Raw genomic sequence first — 25518 nt, 5'->3', positions numbered from 1 at the left:
TAACAAGATTTAAAACTCCTTGCAGACAAGGACTGTGCCTACTAATCACAGCCTTGTTTTATGTTTTAAGTCACCAGTATGTATCACAGGGCCTAGCTCACCATAAGTGCTAATAAATGCTTATTGAATTCATGGAAAGTATGACTAGTTCTGAAATATTTGGCATTATAGCAGTATTCTTTTTGTCCTTAAAATACCCTTTCCAATACATTGCTTTGATTTATCATGGCAATATATATATTCCAGCTTAGTCTGAATGTAGAATGTAGTCTGAAACAACTTAGTGGCTCTTAGGTTCTCTAGAGCTATTTACAAGCTATGGTAAGAGCTTCTCTGGAATATTCCAAACATGTAAGGAACATCCATACAACTCAAACTTCAGAATCAGTGAGAAGAAAAATTAATACTATTTCTGCACCTTCTATCAACAACGAAATAGTGAGGGTTTACACTAGATTTTCAAGTCTGTAACACCTTAGAACCATCCATTCTTCCCAGATGCAACTGAAAATTCTAAAGAGAGTTTCCTTCCAGATTTCTCTACCTATACCACTGATTTGTGTGTTCCTCTCCACATCAGACTCTATGAAGTTATTGGGATTTTAATCAGAGTGTTTTGTCTCATATTTTTCTTTTGTTATCTTAAGCTGAGTATTTTATTCTTCATCTTCTCAGATATTTGAATACCATAAGCAAAATATTTTTTTTTTAAGATTTATTTATCTATACAAGCACTGGGTACAGTTAGAAGCGTGGGAGGGTGAGAGAATTCACCAGAGCCAGAGCGGGGAGCAGAGCAGGCAGAAAGACCGAAGCACACTGCTGAGGGGAACAGCGGGCAGCAGGAGAGGTCTGCTCGCCATGTGGGACCCTCCTCTGGTGGCCGGGGAGAAGCCAGGGATCGAACCAGTGCTACAGAGGCTGCTGGCAGCTTCACCACCCAGCGCTCAACTGCTGCGCCACCGGGGAGGCCAGCAAAATACATTTTCTTGAGTCCCGTTTTAGAAGTTAGCATTTTTCTCAGAATGTGTAACCAACTTACATTACAGGAAATTTATTCCTTTCACAGGACTCCTTAGAATGAACTAAACTAGAACTCCAATATTAAAAAAATAATAATAATAAAGTGTTCATTTTAACTCCCCTAATGAATGACTTGTCTGGTTTACTCTGCTTGGTGCCCCCTGCTCAAGCATAGGTTTTCTTCATTTTTAGATTTGATCTGAATACTGCACTTCTTTTAAAAACATGTGTCAAGGGTGTTATTCCTTGTTGCCCCAGTTCTGCACTTCAGTTAAGCCACAAATCCCCACTTAGAAAAATTAAAAACAGGAATGAAGGTCAGCTTTACTGTCATGAAACTTTACCATTGACAAAGCAAAGCATATAGATCTGACAGCTGAAGGTCCATTTAACCTTTTTGTCTAATTGAGATGAACATTAGCACACCCATTTGTACCTGTGTTGGCTGTTAATCTGATTACTAAGGTAGCATCTTGGTGAGGGTGACACAAAGTGCTGCATGAGCCATTTGCTTTATGCTTTTAGAGTATCCATTTTCCTAGTGGTGGAGAAACGCCCGCACTTCCTATCTTCAGTGACATCGAGAAGTGGTTCCCGGCTATCTCCTTAAAGCAAGTGTTGGGCTGACAATCACCTGACATTTGATTGGAGCTTTTGTTGAGAATCACAGATCGTCTTTCCTGTGTTCCGCTGATTAGAAAGATCAGCTCTTTTCATCTTTCATTAGCACTCAGGAATGCTCAGGGCTACAGAAAATTTTTTTCTCTTCTTCTAGACAATAGAGAGAAAAGTGAGTTGTTATGTTCAAATTAAAAATTCTAGTTAAAATTAACCATTATAATTTTTAATCCTAACACACAATTACAGATTTGATCCACTAAAAAGTAGCAATTTTCATGCATCTTATTAAAGGAAAAACAAATGTTTGGGTTCATCATTGAGCATGTGTTTCATGCTCAGAGTCAATCCTTTTTGCTTATAAACATCAGGAAGAGCAAGCCTGAGTTCAGCTTAATTTTACATAAAATTTCATGTTTTCAGCATTATGCTCTCTTTTTATAAAATATTTATAAGCGACTTCCAGTAGTTGCAATTAAAATAGAATCACCCTAAATTTAGCCTCTCTTTATTGGAGCATGGCTGAGAATAAAAGACAAGAGATTAAATCTGAGCATGCACCAGAGATGTGGTCTAGGATTAACTCAAAAGGAGTGGTTTAATTTTGAGAAGTGTAGCGAAAAGTTTTATTCAATAAACACAGTTGCCACTGATGACATTTCTTTTTCTAGATATGGCTGGAGAACTACAGAGTGGACTGAGTGCCGCGTGGACCCTTTGCTCAGTCAGCAGGACAAGAGGCGAGGCAACCAGACTGCCCTCTGTGGAGGAGGGGTGCAGACACGAGAGGTGTACTGTGTCCAGACCAATGAAGATCTCTCCCACTTAAGCTCCCCCAAGGACAAAGAAGGTAAACTTTTTTTCTTCTCTAGGATTCACACGTAGCGCTGAGCATGGGGCTGTGCTGCAGACTTATATGTTGGCCACTGAGGTTATGAGGAGACATATTCTTCTCACCTTATGATTGGAATCAACTATAATGAACAATATTGCAAATTATAGCTGTAAAAAACTATTATTGCTTCGTCTTTGGTCAATTCTAATTTACTGCCAAGTTTCTGTTTAAATTTTCGGACTTCTAGCTCTGAGTCAAAACAGCAGTAGTGGGCCTCCCTTGTGGTGCAGCGGTTGAGCGCTGGGTTGCGAGGCTGCCCGCGGCCTCTGCGGCGCCAGTTCGATCCCCGTCTGCTCCCCGGCCACCAGAGGAGGGTCCCACATGGCGCGCAGACCTCTCCTGCCGCCTGCTGCTCCCCTCAGCAGTGTGCTTCGTTCCTTCTGCCTGCTCTGCTCCCCGCTCTGGCTCTGGTGAATTCTCTCACCCTCCTGCGCTTCTGACTGTACCCAGTGCTTATATAAACAAACAAATAATACATGCCTCTTTAAAAAAAAAAAAAAACTTAGCAGTAGTAATAACTTAAAAAGTAGTATAAAAATTCATGTTGTAACTCTATACATAGACTACAAGTATATACTCTAAAATTCAAATTTTCTTTACTTATGTAAGAAGTAAAGGTGCTTATAAAAACTGCCTCATTTGCAGTTTCTAATATCATTGAAAAAATAAGGCAATTACAGTATTCAGTGAAAATTTGAATTAATAAACACAACATAAAATTATTGCAAGAAAGATCTTTAGGGCCTCCCCGGTGGCGCAGCGGTTGAGCACTGGGTTGCCAAGCTGCCCGCAGCCTCTGCAGAGCCGGTACGATCTCTGGCTTCTCCCTGGCCACTGGAGGAGGGTCCCACATGGTGCGCAGACCTCTCCTGCCACCCGCTGCTCCCCTCAGCAATGTACTTCAGTCCTTCTGCCTGCTCTGCTCCCTGCTCTGGCTCTGGTGAATTCTTTAACCCTCCCGCGCTTCTGACTGTACCCAGTGCTTGTATAAATAAATAAATAAATCTTAGGGAAAAAAATCTTTAAACCAAAAGCATGACTTAAAAAAAGACTTCATTTAATCATGTAATTTGCAGACATATCTAGAATTTTTTGTTTAAATCTCAGATTTGGGAGCAGATATATAAATTTATATTTAAATACAAATGATCATGGATAAAAGTATATTTAACATATGTGGTATGTTACTTTAAGATTTTCATCATTATTGGGTCAATTTTATATTTAATTATTAGCTCTTAAGTCCATACAAATATAAATATTTTTAATCAATTGTATAAGCAAATCCTCTTACACTCCCTATCCTGAAAAATAATAGTACGTCTCTCACTAATCAATTCAACATGTATCAGTTGCCAAGGGAGTTCGAAAGTTGTGTAAGGTGGTAAAGATAATGCAATATGATATGCAAATTTACTGGGTTTTAGAATAACATTAGGATGTCATAAAAATAGGAAACTTTGTAGAAGAGGTAGCATTTGAGCTGAAGGATAATACATACACTCCATATGGTTACATGGGTCAGGAAATAAGGGAGCTTAATTCCAGAAGGCAGGAATAGCATGCATTAAAGCACACCATTAAAAAAAAAAATGAAACAAAAGAGAAAACTTGTCAGTAAAGATGAGCATGTTGTATTTGACAAGTTGTGGATGGGACACAGGACAGGACAGGGCAGGACGGGACAGGACAGGACAGAATTTCCCAGCAGGTCTGTTTGTTGGAAAGGGGAAAGAATCAGGACAAAGACTTAAAGATCCTAGTATTTACCAGCAAATGACAAACCATTTGAAAAAGTAGTATATATAAAGAACTTGAACAGGAACGACCAGAAAAGAAGAGGAAAAAAGAAAAGAAGGAGAAATAGTCGTTTTATAAAACAAAGAAGAGATAGCTCCTCTGCCTCCCCGCAAAAGGAGTGGTGCCAATGACGAGCAATTTATGGAAAATAAGTGCTGAAGTTTTTCATTTGCAGTTTCCAAAATTTAATTGTTCTCTAGCAACTAACTTTACACAGCATGTCAACTCATTTAGGAATCTAGCCTGGGGATACATTTTACTACTAATGTATCTTAAGGTTGTAAGGAAGTAGCATAAACATGTAATGTTAGTACATTAATATTTTCCTGGCCACATTAATGTCTATATTTTTAACACTCTAAGGTGGATTTATTATAGTAGGCCTTTCAGAATAGTATCATTTCATTGCCAGAGGTAGATCAGATTTTAGTTTCTGAATGTCAATTATGCCCTGTAGGTTATTACTTTGAAAAGATTCTTCAGAATTCTGAATTGCAACTGGATATTTTTTAAATGATTTTTTTTCATTGAGTCTTACTCTTGCCAAGTACTGCAGAGCATCAAAAATTAAAGTAACATAAAGAAAGCAAAACAGAAGGAATATCATTATTATGTACCTGTTGGATAAAGCAAAGGTCAATAAATATGGAAGTAATTAATTCACCTAAAATTAACATTTATCATGTAAGCATATAACATGAATAACTTAGGACTTGGTATCCTTTCATGTCAAATACCAAAGATACTAACAAATCTGTTATAGTCTCTGCAAAAACAGTAGATTCTTTCTGAAAGTCAAGCTAGCTTTTTCTCATAAAACTTAGACTAGATGAATTTCTTCTTAGAAGGCACTTAACATTTTCCAATAGAGAACTTAATCCAATACACGATCATCCCAAGTACAATATGTAAAAACTAAAAATATGTGTGAATTAAACCAGACTATGGGTTGTTAAGTCTTCTTCAGTCTGTCTTCTAATAAATATGAAATAATGAAAGCTTACTTTTAAAAATACCTCAAAGTATCACCCTCAATCAATTATAGTAAGAAAGTACTGAGCTCCAGAAATCCTGATTGTGTAACTAGTAACAACCTTCCCTAAAAGCAATTCATTTTTGTACTTAATTTGAAGCACAAAGTCTAGCCTGTTGTTTTTGCAGATTAATACTTATATTACTTATTTTCATAAATAACCAATTTATTAACTCAAAATGAAATAACTTAAGAATAAGATTTCTTGACACCAAAACACTGGAAACAAGTGCTCTGAATTTTTCATAAACATCCTTGGCATGTCATATTGTGCAGAGGAATGCTAATGACTATCTTAGCAAAGAATGTGTCTGCACTGGTCACTATTTATTGGCTTCCTCTATACTGGGCCATAAAAATTCTCCTACTCGGAACCAACATATTTTTCAGAAAATCAAAATATTTGTTATATGAAATACATAGTGTATAATATACTGTTCACATTTTGATACCTGTGTCAGTTGAATGAAACCATCAAAATATTAAAGTTGGTTATACCATCTATATACAATAGGAAAAACATACTACCTGATTGTGGAGAGTATCCACATTTTATTCATATATTGCTGCTACACATAGGTAACTTTCCCAGTCCTGACAACCTTTCCCTCCCAATGTCCAGGTAAGCAATATTTTTACTATCACTTCTTTAAATGTTAAATGAAAGACTTGTCATGTTTGCTACTAAGAAAAGTTATCAATAAAGTTCTTGACAATTTCTGTTGAGCTGGCTGATCAGAATCCCAGTAGCTGTAAAGAATGTCTAATTTATACTGTCATGAAATCTACCCTTAACAAAATATGTCAAGAAGACTTTTACCCAGGGATAGGTTTATCATTGTAAGTCATAAGGAGCTGATGAAAATGTCGCTTATGATGGGATACATGAACATGATTCATTTTGAAAAGCTCTAAGCGTAATGAACATAGATTTTAACTATACTAAGCAAAGAAAGTCTTCCCTTTGATACAGATTGAACTTATTTTAGAATGAGGAAAACCAAAAGGATTGATTATAAAACACCACAAAGCTCAGAGAAATTACATTATAAGAAGCTAAAGAACGTTCTTTTGTAGAAAGTGTATCAAATAATCCACAATTGAAAACTAGATAAAGTCTGTAGGATTTGACATTATTAAGAAAGACATTCTCGATAATGAGCCTGTATGATGACATAGAGTGAGATAAACCAGGAAAAAAATATTTGAAGCCTCAATGGATAGATGGATAAAGGGAAGGATGAGTGAACTGTGGATGGATTGGAAGAAGGTTGAAAAAAGAACTCATGTTTTCCTATTCTCCACAAAGAAATAAGGAGAATGAGATAATCACCATCCTAAATTAATTGAAAATGCTTTACAATTGTAGTTTTTTATCTAGTTTCCACAAACTAGCCCATTTTAGGCAAAACTATTTTGGAAAAAAGAAAGCTGTATTTCTTTGTTATTACAGAAAGTAAATTTTATTTAGAAGGTTAATGTGACAGTTTTCCTGTTGAACAATTTTGAAACAACAGGAAGGTGAGTCTATTTTACATGACATTTCAATCAGAAATGTATATCACAAATTATATGTTCCCTGGTATGGTTCTTACACCATCTGGAAAATAAAATGATTTACTTTCTATTTTCTAGAAATATACTGACGATTTCCCATGAAATATGTTTCTTAACTCTATAAAATCATTGTGTATTTGTAAAATTTTAAGGGAACAAAAATTTTAAAGTTAATGACTTACTTTTTTTCACTAGGATACAAAAGATAGAAGGATTGTTTATGAATGTCTTTCTTGAGATAAATTAATGAAGGTATGACTATTTTATAATTAACCACATTTCTGTCATAACACCTTTGCTCCTCTATTCTTAATGTGGTGGATGAAAAATGAACTAAATCACACAATGGAAACAGCCTATTCTTGCAGTAGAATGTGAGAAAATATGCTAGAAATGTGATGTAAATATGGAATAACTAAAATAGGAAATTCTTGTACAAATCAGACCCTTCTTGGAAGTCAGCTCTCTGGATATTTTGTGAGAGATAAGGATTGTTTTCTTATGAAATTTCTCCATGATCAGTAGGTTACAAATGAAAATTAAGATGCTCAGAGGTTTCAGCCACTGGGATAGAAATAATAAGAAACTTAAATACTGGAAACTAAATCAAGCTGGTCAGTGGTCTACCCCAGAAGTAACTTAGAATTTTTAGTGGAGTAAGTTTTACTGATGAGAGAAAAGGAAATAACCAATCAAAAAGGCAATAAAAATATTTATATACTGAAGCAGCTATAAAGTCATATAAACCTGAAAACAGTATTTGTATTACCTTTAACTGAGTTGATATTTGGTAAATATTTGTTGTTTCACATGTAAAATAGAATAGTACAGTTTTCTTTTACCGTGCCTGAAAATGATCTCTTGAACATTTGAAATATGCTCTTTAAAAAATATTCTCCATTTTATCAGACTACTTACACACTCTGTGCCCTTTACCCATGAATAAATAACTATTGAGGCTTCTGATGTAAAGGAAAATGATCTACTTGTTAGATCAAATGACAAGAGAAAATTCATTTACTTTGTTTCAATTGGGTGACTCATTTAAGATAACAGGATTTATATATCTATTTTCTCTTTTCTATTTATAACAATCAGCTTTAAAATCTTTTGAATTTTCATCTTAAGGCTACTTTCAAAAGAATCTCAGATCATCAGGAAACCTGCTTTTCATTTCTGCTTGGCCTTGTATCTTTATACTCATTACATAACTTTATTTGCCTAAAAATAGCTATTTATAGGAATTCATCTCTTCCATTTCCAACAATATTCCAGAATGGAATAGCTGAAAATCATCCTTTATAAAACACCTAGCTATGCAGGGTTCAATATTGTTTCCAGTGCTTTGAGGACAGAACAGAGGTCTCAATTAAATTATTTCCCCAAACAAACCAGGAAGCAGGAGCTGATGCTCTCTGTAGTTACTCTTGGGGAAGGGCTAGTGCAAAGGAGGGTTGGGATGCATGGGGAATTAGAGTCAACCTGATAAGGGGCATGGTATAAAACTTTTGCCAGAGAAAGAGAATGAAAGCCAAAATATCCAATTTTGATGGCATTCTTCAAAGAAATAAAACAAAGGTTACTGAAATTTATATGGAGCTACTAAAGATGCCGAACAGTCAAAGTAATTCTGACTGAAAAAAAGGAATCAATCAGTTCTAGGTTTCAAACTACACTACAAATCAAAACAGTGTGGTCTTAAATTAAAATAGACACATAGACCAGTTGAATAGACTTGAGGGCCCAGAAATATACTCACACATATATTGACAGTTAATCTATGAAAAAGGAGCTAAGGGAAATGCAAATTCTCTTCAACAAAAGGAATTAGGAAATTTGGATAGCAACATGCAAAATAATGAAACTAAACTACCATCTCACGCCATACAAAAAAACTAGCTCAAACTGGATCAAAGGCATAGCTATAAGAGGTGCAAAAACACTCCACAACATTGGTTTCACAGTTATCTTTGAGAACTTAACTAACTTCAGCAACCAGGAAAACAGAAGCAAAAGTAAACAAATGAAACCATATTAAACTAAAAACTTTTATATAGTGAAAGAAACAATCATTAAAATTAAATGACATCCTCTTGAATGGGAGAAAATATTTGAACATCATACATCTAACAAGCGGCTAATGTCCAAAATCTACAAAAAACTCATACAACTCAACAACAACAAAACACTTAAATAAAAACCAGAAGATTTAAACAGACACTTCTCTAAAGAAGACAGATGGTCAACAGGGACATGAAAAAATGTTCATCATCGCTTCTCAGGGATATACAAATCAAAAACCCAGTGACACGCCATCTCACACCTATGAGAACAGCACATATCAAAAAAAGAAAAATACAGAAACAAGTGTTAGCTAGGGTGTGTCTAAGAAAAGCAGTATAGAGGTTTCTCAAAACACTAAAAATAGATTTACCATATGGTCTAGGAATTCCACTCCTACATGAAGAATATACAAACACTAAGGAATTTTATAAAGAATTCTATATGGAAAAAATAATTACTGCTACTTCACCAACCTTAAAAGGTATAGTATCAATAGAGAAGAGTGAAACTCAGCTTCTCTGTAGAAAGATCCAACAAGGAAGCAAGTCAGTCTCATTCTCAGATCAGAGCAAAAACACTATCCTAAGATTTCTACCTATGAGCCTGTCTCATATTAGTTTAAGTTTATAATTTATGATATTTAAATGAGTCCAAAACCACAAAGCTGAGAAACTAATATTAGAAATGCTATCAGTAGTACTACAGAGGTGCCTGACTTAAGCAAAGCAAAAACTCCAAAGAGAATATCTTAACCTAAATCATAGATTTCCCCCCAGATAAACTGCATCATTGAAAATTATAGATTACTAGAGGAGAAATAGTTTATCATAAATAGGATTGAAAATGCTTAACAATAAACTAGACTCAAGGTTGGATGTACTAGAACTAATGGATAAAACGCATAAAATACACATACTGACATGTATTAACTATGTAAAGAAAGAATTGAAACAAATATAATGCATCACAATTATAATACCAGATATTTTAAAAGGAAAATGAAAGTTCCTGAAGTGAAAAATACTTGTAATGGAGGGCCTCCCCGGTGGCGCAGTTGTTGAGAGCTGGGTTGAGAAGCTGCCCGCAGCCTCTGCGGCACGCAGACCTCTCCTGCCGCCTGCTGCTCCCCTCAGCAGTGTACTTCAGTCCTTCTGCCTGCTCTGCTCCCAGCTCTGGCTCTGGTGAATTCTCTCACCCTCCCACGCTTCGGACTGTACCCAGTGCTTGTATAAATAAACAAATAAACAAATAAATAAATAACTTAAAAAATACTTGTAATGGAAATAAGCGAGTAGATTAGGCAGACTGAGCTAAATAGTTACTAGTAAACTGAAGACAAATATTCAAAGAATATTTATTGAAAATTTAGCACTGAAAATAATAGAAGTGAGGACAACAGTCAGGCAGAATTTGAAAAGAAGGTTTAGAATGAGAATCAGTAAAAAGAGGATTTAGTTTCTAGAACTGATGAAAAACAAGATTGTACAGAATAGAGAAAACCTATTTCCATGCAGGAAAATAATCTGGGTACACTTAGTTCAATATAGTGAGACTGCAGCTCATCAACCTTAAAGACATTTTTTTTTAAATGTAAGCATTTTATTGTAAATATATCTCAAAAGGAGGATAAATTCATCAAAACACATTAGTACATTTCATGTATACCTTGAATCTTTATTAAAGACATTTTAGAAGGAATAGAAAGAATGAAAACCAGTAAGTACAAATCAATTAACAGTGAGATTCTCATCAGCTACAAAAAAAAAAGTAACAAAAAAATGATATAATTATCTCTTATAAAACCTCATTGAAAGAACTATTCAATGATAATATTCAGGAAGAACAAAATTGAATCTAGGAGAGGAATTTAAGATGTTCAAAGAATTTGGTAAACGCTTGGGTAATCTAAGCAAATCTAAATATATATGAGGCAGTACTAATTTTCATGACTAAAACACTGTGCATTTAGTTATGAAAAACGTATGACAGGAGAAAATGATGATGAGCACATTGATTGTGAAAGGACAGAAATACTGAACACTCTTATAAATTTTTGTTACCATGCATGTTAAAAACTTAAATATTAAGTAAAAACATATTTTTAATAATTATTAGTACTTAACTATATTGTCATGCATTATAAGATGGTATAAGCAGTTATTAGTGATTAAATTATATGCTATAGTTTCTAATCTATATAGAGTGTACTTTATACTCTAGCAGAAGTAATAAAAGGCACTAAATAAAATTTAATAAAAAGTGGTAAATAAGAAAAAAAACTTACTTTTTCTTACAAAGATGCTCTAATACCAATTAAGAAAGTCTAGATTATTGACTTTAAAATATTAGAGTCTAGGGCTACTATAGAAAAATCATTTTGTTTTAATTATTACTGCATCTATAAGTTCAATCAACTATATTACTAATGTTCAGTGATTAAATTGTGGATTACATAGTCTGAACATTCACTTCTGGCAAATACAAAAACACAGAGAGCACAAAATAATTTCATCTTTACAAAACACCACCTAAAATTTATTTCATCAGGGAAATAACATGAGATTGATTTAAAGTATACATGTGTACCATGTCAAAACTTTTCAGAAGATTGAATTGTTTGATCAATTAAATGGCATTTGATAGAAAATTTTCTTGCATAAATAAAATTCCCAGAATTTTCTCCAGTATTTTTAGTAAAGGATAATCTGTGCAAACATACAAATGAATAAAAAATGTTAAATTGATATTGTTCATTGACGCATGAAAATGAGAGCAAACTTTTAAAATTGAAGGGGAAAAGCACATAAAAATACATGAGTATTAGAAACTTATCTCCCTTTCTGTCTCGATTTACCAGTTTGTTAAAAGGAAAGACAAATGACATTGGAAAAGAAATTATTACCTCAAGAACATAATAAAAATCATGTATTTTGGTGTCTTGGACAGAGTAATATTAATAGATGATATTCTTATATGTGGGTTATATTAAGCTAATAAGGACAAAACATGTTAGGCAATAATTTTATGACTCAAAAAGATATTAACGGGGCCTCCCTGGTGGCGCAAGGGGTTAAGACACAACCATAAAGCTATTTTAAGCCACTGTAGCAAGAGTTCTATCCTCAGCCAGGGAGCAACCCACTTGGCGCAGCAGACCTCTCCTGACCTGCCCACTGCTCCCCTCAACAGTGTATTTTGGTCGATCCTGTTCTGTTCCCCATTCTGGCTCTGGTGAATCCTCTCATCCCCCACACCTCTGGCTTGTACCCCAGTTCTTGCATGCATAAATAAATAAATCTTTTAAAAAAGATATTAACAGGCTAGAAACAATGAAATTCCTTAAAAATGTAAAGTCTAATAATGAGATATTCACAAATACCTACACTAAACTCCAAAATACCCAAACCAAAGGAAAATAATGGTAGTAATGGTGATATGCTTACAGTGACAATATTGACAATATTGATTCAGCACTATTTTTGCTTATTAGGTTTTGTAAAGACTCAGTGTTCTGTGAGGAAAACAGTTGGAGTCAGTGACAATGTTAAACTTATTCTGTGTTCTCTCAAGTGCTATTGTTTTGCACATTAATCACAACCTGATTGAAATGCTAAGAATTCAGATATTTCTTCATTCTGTATTCCTTCACTCCTCAATACCAATGAATTATTAGTATTAGTATTTAGTATTAATGAAATACTTATTTTTATTGGTATTCCCTCAATAAATTCCCTCAATAAATATTTATTTAGCAACTATTAGGTTAGATCACCAATTTAGATATTGAAGATAGAATGTTTTGAAAAGGAGATTTGATCCTTATCCTCAGGGGACTTACAGCCCAACAGCAGTCCTTTTTTAACTTTCCTGTACTGCACTTCAGAACTGACCATCCACAAGGCTGGCAGGAAGAGACATATTACAGATCCATGTCCTTCAGTTAAACTCTGAACGTACTCTGTAGCCATGGTTCCATCCTTAATAAGAGAGCCATTACCCATATCCATCAGGGAAAATGTTTTTATGAAAGCATTGATCCTCAAAATATAGTTTAACAATCATTGGCTGCTTTAAGAAAATGCTAAGTTTCCTAGATATTATCTACTAAGATTGTGAACATCTGTCATGGGTATAGAAATCTGTCTTTTGATTGATACCATAGTGAATTCTGATGAAGAATTGACTTTAAAGCTAATGAAAGTCTTTTTAATGGATGTTTCCAAAACTTTAGGAGAGACTGGAATAGGGGCAGGGAATTCCAGGTTTTGTTTTTTGTTGTTTTTTTTTTTTTAAAGATTTGTTTATTTATTTGTTTATACAAGCACTGGGTACAGTCAGAAGCGCGGGAGGGTGAGAGAATTCACCAGAGCCAGAGCGGGGAGCAGAGCAGGCAGAAGGACCGAAGTACACTGCTGAGGGGAGTATCGGGTGGCAGGAGAGGTCTGCGCACCATGCGGGACCCTCCTCTGATGGCCGGGGAGCAGCCGGGGATTGAACCAGTGCTGCAGAGGCAATGGGCAGCTTCGCAACCTGGCGCTCAACCGCTGCACCACCGGGGAGGCCCAAATTCCAGGTTTTCTGAGCCCAAATTATATGTAATTTAGTGGACCCTTATTTAAAGAAAAATTCCCACTTCAAAATCATTGAAGTCTGTGCAAGGATCTCAGTTTCCCATAGTTCTAAAAGTGAGACTGGGGAGAACAGAGCAACTAGGAAAAGTCTCTGTGTTTTCAGAAGTGAAGTAGAATTTTTGCTTTTAATATTGGTATTATTTACATGTATTGAGGCCTAGTTTTAGGTCCCTGAGCTGCACATCTGTTGAAAACCACTTTACCTAGCTAGTGGTAATTAAGTAAGGAAAATAGGGAGAAAGAACACCTATTAGTCAGATGCTGTTTCATCTTTATGTCTGTAATGAAAGATGGAAAGCCATGGCTGTTAGTAAAGAGCCTTCCATTAATCAAAGAAAGATGGTGGATAAAATGTAGTGTAATCCAACACCATCAAGTGTCTGTAGTATGTGTGCTTTTTGTAACCTTTCAGCACTTACTGCAGCGAGTCAGTGGTAGATGAATGATAGCACCAGGAGGAATTTTGAAACGAGCATTCAGGGAAGTTCACTAGTGAATGAATAGCATCTTTCCAGAGGCACACTCCTGCTATCTAAGAATGTAAAAGAAATGGTTTGTGGCTGCTGTTCCCTGCTCCGCTGATGATTGCTCAACAGGGAGTAGCTACTCTCTCCAGTGTTAACAGAGGAGTACAAACTACATTGTGGAACTCATTAATATTTATTCCTTCTAAAAGCAATGGGCAATAAAAAGGGAAATAAACCAGCAGAATAGCAATGGGAAAAGAAAACCATAACAACAGATATATCTTTGTAAAGTTCCACCATTTATTGGATTCCAGAAAATATGTTCGAAATAAAGAATCCATATTATTAGTCCTGAATCCACTAAAAATACCTCTTATCAGATAAACTAATTTATGGGGAAAAATGCATATTGAAAATAATTCAAGAATTCAAAGTAACTATACATATCCTAATAATTATATGCATTTTTGATGTACCTCTTTATAATTTCACATTTTCAATACTCAGCCAGCCTACATGTCCTCAGTCAGTCTGTCCTGCACTTGGTTTATGGATAAGAACCTTCTCCATATTAAGAATCACCTACCCTGGGAGTGCAAACTGGTCCAACCATTATGGAGAGCTGTGTGGAGATTTCTGGACCTACTAAACATAGAGCTTCCATATGATCCAGCAATTCCACTCCTAGGTATTTACCCAAAGGACACAGAAACATCAATTCCAAAGAGCACCTGCACTCCTATGTTTATAGCAGCACTGTTTACAATAGCTAAGCTTTGGAAACAACCCAAATGCCCAAAAATAGATGACTGGATCAAGAAGATGTGGTACATATATACCATGGAATATTACTCAGCATTCAAAAAAGATAAACACATGCAATTTGCAGCAACATGGATGGCACTGGAAGGGATCATGCTCAGCGAAATAAGCCAAAAAGAAAAAGAAAAATACCGGATGGTCTCACTCATAGCAGGAATCTAGAAAACTTAAATAAGGGACCAGGAAAATGAATATAAGAAAGTGAAAATCAAAATCAACAAAAAACTATGAACCAGAGACACTTTTTGGGGGGTGGGGGGCGGGAGGGGAAGGATTGGGGTCAGAATGGGGCGTTTGCAATTGTATGGGGGAATATAAAAATAAAATTTAATATTTAAAAAAAAAAAAAAAAAAAAAAAAAGAATCACCTACCCATTACAGCAGAGACCAGAGACATGTCAGTCTTTCTTCCTACTGCTCCTTTATTTTTCATCTTGAAATATCTTCACCATTGTCTCTCCAGATAGCTCTTCCTATTTCAAATAATCTTTTTGTTTCATAAGACGTCAATAATCTTTCTTCATACAAAGTCTATACCCTTCTTATACCGTTATATACCATTTACCATTTGAGTCTAAATTTTTACAATTGTCTCATGAGTATTCAAGACAACTTCCCAAGATTTTAAGTTTCTGAGAGAGGGCAAAGTGTTTTCTTCACTCCCACACCCATTCCCAACCTCCTCCCCTAGTAGAATAGTATAATCTATTATTCTTTAGCAGAGATCTAGATACATTTGCTAATTTTATCCTTTAGAAATATCTTTAGGAATGACAGAGAAACACTTCAGTTAAAGGGTATTGATTTTTGTAATGTTTCCTTTCACATTAATGGATATTTCACTGACTTCATTCTTTTTCCTCCTTTGCCTGTCTTTCCTCTGCAAAAGTTTAATGAGATAATATGTATAATACACATCCTGGCGTAGAACTATGCACTTATTATATGTCAAATGACATATCATTATTTATGGGTTTGCTTCTCTGGTTAAGAAAAAGAGAGAATTTTTTTTTTAGATAACTGTCTCAAACCCTTTTGCATATAGTAAAGGTGTAATTGTATACTGGCCTTTCTGTTTGGGAAACATAACAAAATGTATAATTCATGGAGTCTTTTTAAAATATGTCCTGAAATTCTGCTGTGTCCTTACATTATATATGAAATTGCATCTTTCTTGAAAAAAAGTAAGTAAAACCTTTTCCAAAGCTTTTATTTTGTGTTATTCCAGAGTAAAAAGAAATAAAACTAATATTACTTCTATAGTTATGGGAGGCAAAGTAATTGCAGCTTGTCTTACTTTGTGACTCTAAATTTTTGAGAAGTCGGAGCCTCATTCCATTACCAAGGATTTCTGAAAGAAATGTTTGCAATAATTCTGGGATTGCTTGGTTGCTCTAAAAAGAACACTTTCAGCATTTTTCAACCTGAACGTGGTCACAATGGTCTGCTTTCCTTTTCCATTACACAGAATTTCTGGGTGCCTGAAACCATGTAGGTTTGGCAGCATTACACCTAGTAGATCTTTGCTCTTGTCAAAATTATAATAATGAATTTACTCAGAAAAAAGAATATTTAGAAAAGAGTATTGTTGCTTTTCATATTCACAACTAGATTTGGTTAAAAAGCTTTGCCCAAATTAAGCTCCTACTCCTCTCCTTAAGAATTTCCAGAAATACTATAAAAAGGAAGTCACACTTTTCACTAGGAAAGCCTTTGATATATTTCCCTGTCTTCCAAAAATCCATAGCAAAGGGGGTAAGCAAAGAAACTAACATGTAGTGCTAGATAGTATTTTCCTGTTAGTAAATGGGTGTAATTTTCCCAGATATACTGTGGCAGTAAGCGACAGAAACAATGGACCCAAAGTCAGTTCTTTGACTCCAAATTCTTTGTGGTAATACTCCCTGCCTTGTGAATTTGCTTCAGACTAAATGCATTGACTTTTTAAGTAGCTGTCCATGACTTTATCAACATCTCCAAAAGTAACTACATTATATTAAAAGGTCTGATTAAAATGTTAAAAAAAATAAACAAAATGGCAGAAATCTACCTTTTATAACAGAAAATAGAAGGAATACTAAGCAAAAATTAAACCTTTTATAGGATTAAACTCAATTCAGTTCACTCATGCACTGAGGTATTTCTAAGGTCAGTGTAGGAGCTTTCCCCTGGTTATTTGAATCAGTATTATTTGAACCATAAGAAATTGCTGATTCTGCTGGTCAAGAATACATGATTAATGGCAATTTAATATGGTTCAACTGAATAGGTTCCTCTTCTGCATTGTTTGGCATAACATGGTATGAACTACTCTCCATCCCAGACTTTGCTTTGTCAAAAATCAACCCCTTAACTACTGGCTTTGAACTGTAGTCAATTATCACATGAACAACATGCATTTGTGCTATATGTGGTATGCTCTACAGAGGGCACTGATTGTCTTCTGTAGAAATGTGTAAGTTTCCCCATAGTTGATATTCTTTATGGGAGGATAGCTTATATTGATGGCTTAAGAGTGACTTGAGTTCATCAAGCAGTTTTTATTCTACACAGTTAGAAATCTACATTCAATGAGGTGATTTTTAGTATTTGCTATGTCCTATTTTGTTTTATGTAATTACATGTAATAAAGGGAGATAAAATAATGTTAAGTATAAGGATGAGGAATGTGGGGCCAAGGAAAAATGCTAACAGAAAGACAATATCAAGCCAATAGTGAATATAAGAAAGAAAATGTGTTAAGATCCTGTGTATTGAAGTAGAACAAGTTTTGGTTCTAAATTTGTTATAGGCAATGAAAAAAGAAATAGTGCATCATCTGAGAAATTCAGTGTCCATTAAAAAATAGAAACAAGTTGAAAAGCACAATAATTTCTGGGTTTAGATCATAAAGAAAACTCACCCATGGACCTTCATAAAGAGGACACTATTCTGAACCTCAACCTCACTAACATCTATATAATACACACCATGAATTTTATAAGGAAGATTTGTCTTTAAGCAATTTTCCTTACTGTAGGCCACTTTCACTACATGAAAGTATTCCTCAGGAAAGGCAAAAACAGTTTGGGTTAATGTGAAATGGTTAAGATTTATAAGGATAGAGTTCAGAATATCTGAACGAATGGATATACAGCTGTTCCCTCAGGCATTCCTCCTTAGAGCTCTGAGTGGCAGAGAGTTCCCTTACACCCCTTGACATAAGGATCTGGAGTATTTCTATTCTTGTTACTTCTTAGGTGCAGTAAAATGCAGAGACACATTTTCTAGCCATTGTCTAGATGAGGATAGGATTAGCATCTGTAAGTGAAAATTGAAAGGCTTGACAAAGACATAAGCTTGAATAAAACATTCCCCATTTTTAGCAGAGGGATAAGTCCAGTTCTCACCAGATACAGGGAAAAGAAAAAGTTTAAGTACAGATAAGGGAAAATCAGAGGTACTTGAATCGGTTTCATAGCTCATAACCTGTAGCAAAATCTGAAACAGATGCGTGGTATACCCAGCTTCAATAATAATGCCATGTCTTAAGGAAGCAATTTATGATTTCCAGTATAAATCTATGGAACTAAGTGAATTAAATTGAAATAATATGATAATGATGTAAAGGATTAGGGAGATGATAGATTTTACTGTATGTATGACTCTGCTCTGTTTTACATTTATTTGCTTGTTAGACCTGTACTACAAATCTGCAAGGTAAGGACTATTATTATATTACAGAGGGGTTAAATAATTTTCCCAAGACAGATAACTAGTAAATACTCAGGATAGTAACACAAAGAAGTCTAGCTCCCGAATCTGTGATCCTAACCACTAGACCCTGGAGTTGGGTTTATTAATTGTTAGCCAGTGTGATGTTGGGGAAAAGTTACATCCCCTCTAAATTAGATTGGTTTTAGAATACTTTATTTTAAATAGTATTTAAGTCTGAGAGCCTAATGTATATTTATTCCTACTTAATAGCAACATAACTATGCAATTATGATAATTTCTATGTTTCTATTTTCTGTGGCAGGAAACCAATCATAATTTCTTCAATCAATATTTACTGACACAGAAGGCACTCAGTAAATATTGGTTGAATAAATGCTGAAAGCAGAGAAGTGAACAAGACAAACAAGAATAAATGCTGAAAGTAGACAAGTGAGCAATACAAATAAGAGTCCTATCATCACAAAATTTATATTTTAATGGAAAGAGAGGCTATAAGAAAAAAAATTATCAGCAATAAGTACTATGCAGAGGCTTAAATTGGATGATGTTAGAATGACTGGATGGTAATATGATTTGGGCCACCAGGTTTTTGTCTGGCTTCCAAAATTTGTATGTCTAGCCCAAAATTCTTATCTGAGGAACAAAGTCATCTCTTGTTCTTTCTGTCTCCAATCATAGCACTCAGGAGTACTTGTCTCCCCTCTGCTTACTCTTATAATGGAAGAGTAAACCAAAATTTTAAAACAACAACGGAGGGCACCCATTTGAATAGTAAGCTCTGAGGTCTGTTGAAGTGTTTTTAAAATCCCCTAAACTACTGAGAAGGGAAAAATAATTTTCTGAATAGATGACTTATAATAAATGTTCAGTAAATATTTGTTGAATAAATGTATAAATTGACTCAGTAATGACCCCCAAGGGTTAATATATGTGATTACCAAATAATTGTTAATCTGTTATTCTGATTGAGGGGTAAGTGTTCTCAGACATGTATATTTAAACTATATCATGAAACCTATTAAGTAAATATTTTAAATCTTCAGAAAAGCAAACAAATTGTTAGGCTGCTTCTCCCAGCCATAATTAAGTAACTAGTACTGTCTCAATAAGAATAACGATAAAATTAAACAAAATTTGTAAGGCAACTGTTTATAGATGTTTAAAGAAAATAGCAGAAGATCATGATCATATTTGTGAGATAGTCAGCTCTGATTTCCCCTAAAGGGTATTTGTCAACATAAAGTAATGAAGACAAGCATAGTATCAGGCTGCACTGAGGAATCAGAAATCTAAGTTCCAAGCTTCTGGCATGACTGAAAATCTCAAGGTAGGGTACAGAGAAAAGAATCTGCATTGTCCAGGAATCCATGTGGAGATACACCAAGAGTTCTTGGCTCAGGACTGCACTGCACATGCATGGACTGACACTCCTTGAAATCTAGCAGAGTTCCTCTGCTGCAAGGCTTAGTGCTGAAAGGTAGTAGATAGTGTAGGTGGTGCAGTGCTGGATAGCAGATGTTGTAGTTCCAAACCTGCAATGATGAAGAATACTTGCTAAGAGTCTCAGGCCCCAGAAAGACCATGGTTTAGGAGTAAAGATTACCCTGGCACATTCAAATTCAAATATGAACCAGACAGGGCTTAATCCAAATGAAACCAAATCAGAAAGGATCAAGAGGATCTGTCAACAATTTAATAGGCAGAACAAAATTTATAAAGGACGATAGTATAATTCAGACTCTCTACAATGTATCATTCATAAAATAACAATAAAAAAAATTACTCCACATGCAAAAAGGTAAAATAAAGAGACTCAATATCAAAATTCAATCAGTAGAAAAATACCTTGAGATGATCCAGATAGTAGTATTATCAAAAAAAGAAATGTATTCATATGTTCAAGGATGTAAACAAAAAACTTATTTAGGACAATGAACAGATGGGTCTATGAAGAGAAAAATAGATATAAACATCGAAATTTTAGAATATAAAATATCTGCAATTAAAAAATTCAGAGTGGACTTAACAAATGGAGATTTCGCCAAAAAAAAAAATCTTGAAGACAAATCTTTAATCTTGAAGACAAATCAATATAAATTGTTGAATCTCAATAGAAGAAAGTGTTATTGATCTTGAAGATGAATCAATAGAAATTTTCTGATCTGAAAACAGACAAAAAAGATTAAAAGGGTAAAAGTGAACAGTGTCTAGTGACTGATGAAATATTATCTAAGTTTCTATGTATGGAAGATATTATAGAGAGAAGTGAGAGAATAAACTAACAGAAAATGTATCTGAAGAAACAATGGTCAAAAAGTTCTCAAATTTTTGAAAAAGTTACCATTACCTTGGCGGATCTTGGGAGTTCAGCAAACTTCAAGCAGGATAAGTACAAACACAACAGCAAAAAATATATTACACTCTAATTGCTTTACTATTAAGTAAGTTCATTGCAAGTATGTTAAAGCAGGAAAAATGGAAAATTCTTTATTGAACAATAAGAATCTAGTTTAACATATGATGGCATGTACAAACTGCTGGAAACCGAAGATAGAGAAAATTCTTAAAGTGACCCCACCCAGGAAAAAACACATGATATGTACATGTGAATAATTATAACAAATGAGAACAGAAAAATAATCAGAGACGATGATGGCCATAAGAATGAATGGCCAGAAGTTCATGAAATTTTTTAAACAATATCTCTGGTGGGAAAAAGTTGTCAGATTTCTATATACCATAATAATATCATTCAACATGGAGTATAACAAACTGCCGTCTTCAGATAAAGGAAAGCTGAGAGAATTCATCACAGTTGAGATTGTAGATGTGGAGACAGAAGGCCTGAGCACATGTTCTCGGAGAGATTAGTTTCTCTGTTAAACTATGTTCTTCACTAGAAAATAGGAATAATAAAATTTGTGAACTTTATTAACAAAAGAGAATCTGTAATTAAAATATGAGAATGGAACCATACCAGGCAATATTAATGTCTCAGTAAACCTGATTTAAAGTATAGGGTCCATGATTTAAGGTAGATATTCCCTCAACAAGTAGTATGCAGTTAAACTGTAGAGTTGTACAAAAACAAAGTTCACACAATGAAATAGACCTTAGGAACTTAATAAGCCCAGGTTGATACAAAAGATGATTTTGTTGATACAAAATCATCATCCAGTGATGATTTATGTCATGCAATGGATTTTAGAATGTGTAGTTCTCTGTGTGTTCTTTTAATGTTCTTTTTAAAAACACAAGTCCATTTTTTTTAATGATACTTGAAAAACAGAGAGAGGCTGTGAGGATAAATAGAAGGTGAACAGAGTGAAAAGATAAGACCCCATTCCACCCACATCTCTCTATCTCTATTGCTCTCTAGAAGAAAAAAAAAACTGAAATATGTAAGAACAAGAAATTAAAAGCAATAACAGCATTGATATGGCATAGTATTTTTAAATTGCAAAACAAAATTAGCATCCTAATTTCCTTTTGGATGAATAACAAATCTGAGAGCCCTCTCTCATTTCCTCAGTTCCAGAGGTGGAGCCTCTGGTGGAACCAAAACCTATAGCCTGCAGGAAGAAATGCTTTCCTTATATTTGTGGTTTCACAAATTTATTTGATGCCAGCTGATCTAATATGTCTTCATAAATGAATGTGGGTTCTCAACTGAAATGCAGTAGATCTCCTGAGGAAACTTTCCCCTGACCAGGGTGAGGCATTAAGAAAAGCTATAGCAAATGGCATGAGTTTATCTTTTTTGATTGCTGAGTAATAATATTCCATGGTGTATATGTACCACATCTTCTTGATCCAGTCATCTATTTTGGGGACATTTGGGTTGCTTCCACAGCTTACCTATTGTAAATAGTGATAATAAAGCAAAAAACAAAATCAACAGGCAACTATTAACCACAGACACACTGCGGAGGCTGGTGGGATGAGGAAGTAGGATCAAAACAAGGATGGTAGGAATTTTATGGGGACTATAACCAAAATGAAAATGCATACATTGTACAAAAATGAAAATGATGTAAAAATATATTTAAAAAAAGAAAAGAAAAGCTGTAGCCCAGAGGATCCTCTTTAACTCCATCAAGAGATCACAAGAACCAAGTTATATACATTTAGGACCAAATCTTTCTTTTGTATCAACCTCTAAATAGTTTAAGAGTTCTTGTCAGCTTTTTATGCCACCTGGACCCTTGTCTAGGTATAGTCAGAGACTTAAAACCCCCACCCATTTACCTTCTGGCCTGATTGGTAATGCTGACATTTTTATCTTCACATTCAGTTATGATTTATGTCATACAATGGATTTTAGAATGTGTAGTTCTCTGTGTTCTTTTAACGTTCTTTTTAAAAACACAAGTCCATTTTTTTAGTGATACTTGAAAAACAGAGAGAGGCTGTGAGGATAAATAGAAGGTGAATAGAGTGAAAAGATAAGACCCCATTCCACCCACATCTCTCTATCTCTCCTTATTGCTCTCTAGAAGAAAAAAAAAAACTGAAATATGTAAGAACAAGAAATTAAAAGTAATAACAGCATTGATATGGCATAGTATTTTTAAATTGCAAAACAAATTTAGAGGGAAAATGGGTGATAAATATAATTTTAATGCATCATTAAAATAAAAAGGTTTGATGAAAGGACAGCAAAATGGATAGATTTTGAATGTTAAATATGGGGTGGAAGTTAACAAGACAAATGTACAGTCACAATGCTAAGATTAAAAAGTTAAAACCTGAGATAAATATAAGAGGAACTCATTAAAATAAATGAAAATCCAACTCAAAATGGTATAAGGTTTGAATATAATCTGAAACTACAAAACTCCCTAGAAGAAAACATAGGAAGTAAACTTCTTGACATTGGTCTTGGCAGTGATTTTCTTGGATTTAACATCTCAAGCAAAGACAGAGAAAGCAAAAATAAGCAAGTGGAACTACAGAAAAAAAAGTGCTTCTGCTCTGAAAAGACTGACAAAAAAATGCAAGGACTGTGGAGAAAAAGGAAGCTTCATGCAAATGTATTTTTTTGTTTTAATGGTACATTAAAACTATATAGAAAAGAGTCTAGAGTTTCCCTCAAAAAAAGAGAATTACCATATGATCCAGCAATAATCCCACTTCTGTATATGTTTAAAGGAAATCAAATAATTATCTCAAAAATAATCTATATTCCCATGTTCATTGCAATATTATTCACAATAACTAAGGTATGAAAATAACCTATGTGTCCATCAACAGATAAATAGTGAAGAAAATGCAGTATATACATATACAAGAAATAAAAATGGACCTTTGTTCAGGAACAAAGGAAGGAAGTCCTGCCATTTGCAACAACATGGATGAATGTGGATGACATTACATCAAGTGAAATAAGCCAGAGAAAGATGAATACTGCAGGGTATCATTTAAATGAGAAATTTTTTTTTAAGGGTTGAACCCATAGAAACTTAAGGTAGAAATAGAGGTGGTTGCCAGGTGACCTAGGTTTGGAGGATATAGTGAAAGTTACAAACTTTCAGCTATAAGATGAATAAAGTCTTACAACATAGTGAATGTAGTAGATAACCCTGTATAGTGTGATTGCTAAGAGATTAGAATTAAATGTTCTCCAAAAAATCAAAAAAGGTAAATATGTGAGGTAATGGATGTGATAATTGACTCAGTGGGGAGGGGGCAATCTTTTCATAATGTATCCATATATCAAATCATCACATTATACACTTTAAATATCTTAAATTATTAAGTAGTTTTTAAATAATAATAGAAATGACCAAGGAACATTAAGTTAAAAAGACAAATGGATAAGATTTTTTTTTTTAAGAAAAGGTAAAACTTAAAGACTTGAGAGAAAGGATATAAAAAAATAGCAAACTATCAGAGCTGGGCTAGGCAGAGCTCAAACAATATAGCAAAGATGTGACTTGTAGTGGTAAATTCCAAGCTGAGTTAATAGCTGTCTTATATAGGCCTGTGATTTGCAATCTGATCTGTTCATTTGAATCTCCCAGGGAGCTTCCTGAAGCTCAGGCCTTAACCCTAAAACTGTTATCTAATCCCGCATGTCTGGGAGAAGAAGCTAGGTATCCGTAGTTTTTAAACATACCCTGGTAATTCCAATATATAGACAAGGTTGAGAATTAATGCTCTACATGAAATAAAAGCCAAGGATGCAGAGAACATTGACAGTTCTTCCTAAGGCAATGGAATTTTCCACCCGGATTACCCTTTTGCTTCACTTTGTAAGTCAGGGCTCAAGACAACCAAAGCCAAACAAACCTAGAACTGATTCTCCAAGTTAAACAGACAACTTGCTTCAGGGATCTTTCTTTATTGGGTCCTCTCTCCCTTCTGTCAATTTTATCTCTTTTGCCAGAAATTCAGCTTTCTCAACCCACAAAAATGAGTCAGGGAAATCACCAGTATCAGAATTCCAGAATGATTTCCTAGTGTATTCCTAGGTATTTGAGGTCTACAGTGGCAGATGTTTTAGAATCTCCAGTATGATTTAAAAGAATATAATGTAGGTTTGGGGAAAGTAGTCAAACTTAGCTTTATGCTGCTATAAGTAAAATTGTGAATACAGATTTAGAAAAACCCAGGAAGAAATGCGTCACCAATAGAATAATAAAATACCTGTGAAGAAATAATTCTTAATATTTGTATGGTGAAAGACAGTAGCCAGCAATTCTTTACCCAAATGCAGGCAGCTCTGTTTGAAATGTGTATGATATTTTCTAAAAGGTAAGCATTTAGTGCCACAGCACTGCAGCAGCCTGGTGGTTCACTTTAGCTCCAAGCTGTGTTTCTCAAAGGGTGGTCTGAGCATTACTTTGCATCAGAATCAGCTAAAGTGCTTGTTAAAAATCCATATTCTTA

At 34.5% G+C, this 25518-nt stretch overlaps 1 protein-coding gene and 1 long non-coding RNA gene across 2 annotated transcripts in view; one reads left to right on the top strand and one right to left on the bottom strand.

Moving 5' to 3' along the window:
* Positions 1 to 25518, top strand: part of THSD7A (thrombospondin type 1 domain containing 7A) — a 420185-nt gene that overhangs the window by 219374 nt on the left and 175293 nt on the right. Inside the window, exon 4 of the mRNA XM_054692399.1 lies at positions 2313 to 2491. Coding sequence (XP_054548374.1) covers positions 2313 to 2491 — 179 coding nt within the window. The remainder of the gene's footprint in view (positions 1 to 2312; positions 2492 to 25518) is intronic.
* On the bottom strand, positions 1120 to 22908 carry LOC119242850 (uncharacterized). The gene is made up of 3 exons (XR_005124576.2): positions 22876 to 22908; positions 15283 to 15397; positions 1120 to 1794 (listed from the first exon to the last, which is right to left on the bottom strand). It is a non-coding gene; the product is annotated as an uncharacterized LOC119242850 (long non-coding RNA).

This window comes from Talpa occidentalis, unplaced genomic scaffold, assembly GCF_014898055.3.
Source record: "Talpa occidentalis isolate TD23 unplaced genomic scaffold, MPIMG_talOcc4v2.1, whole genome shotgun sequence".
Classification (NCBI taxonomy): domain Eukaryota; kingdom Metazoa; phylum Chordata; class Mammalia; order Eulipotyphla; family Talpidae; genus Talpa; species Talpa occidentalis.
Note: the sequence above shows the minus strand (reverse complement) of the source record. Positions and strands in the feature narration are given on the sequence as shown.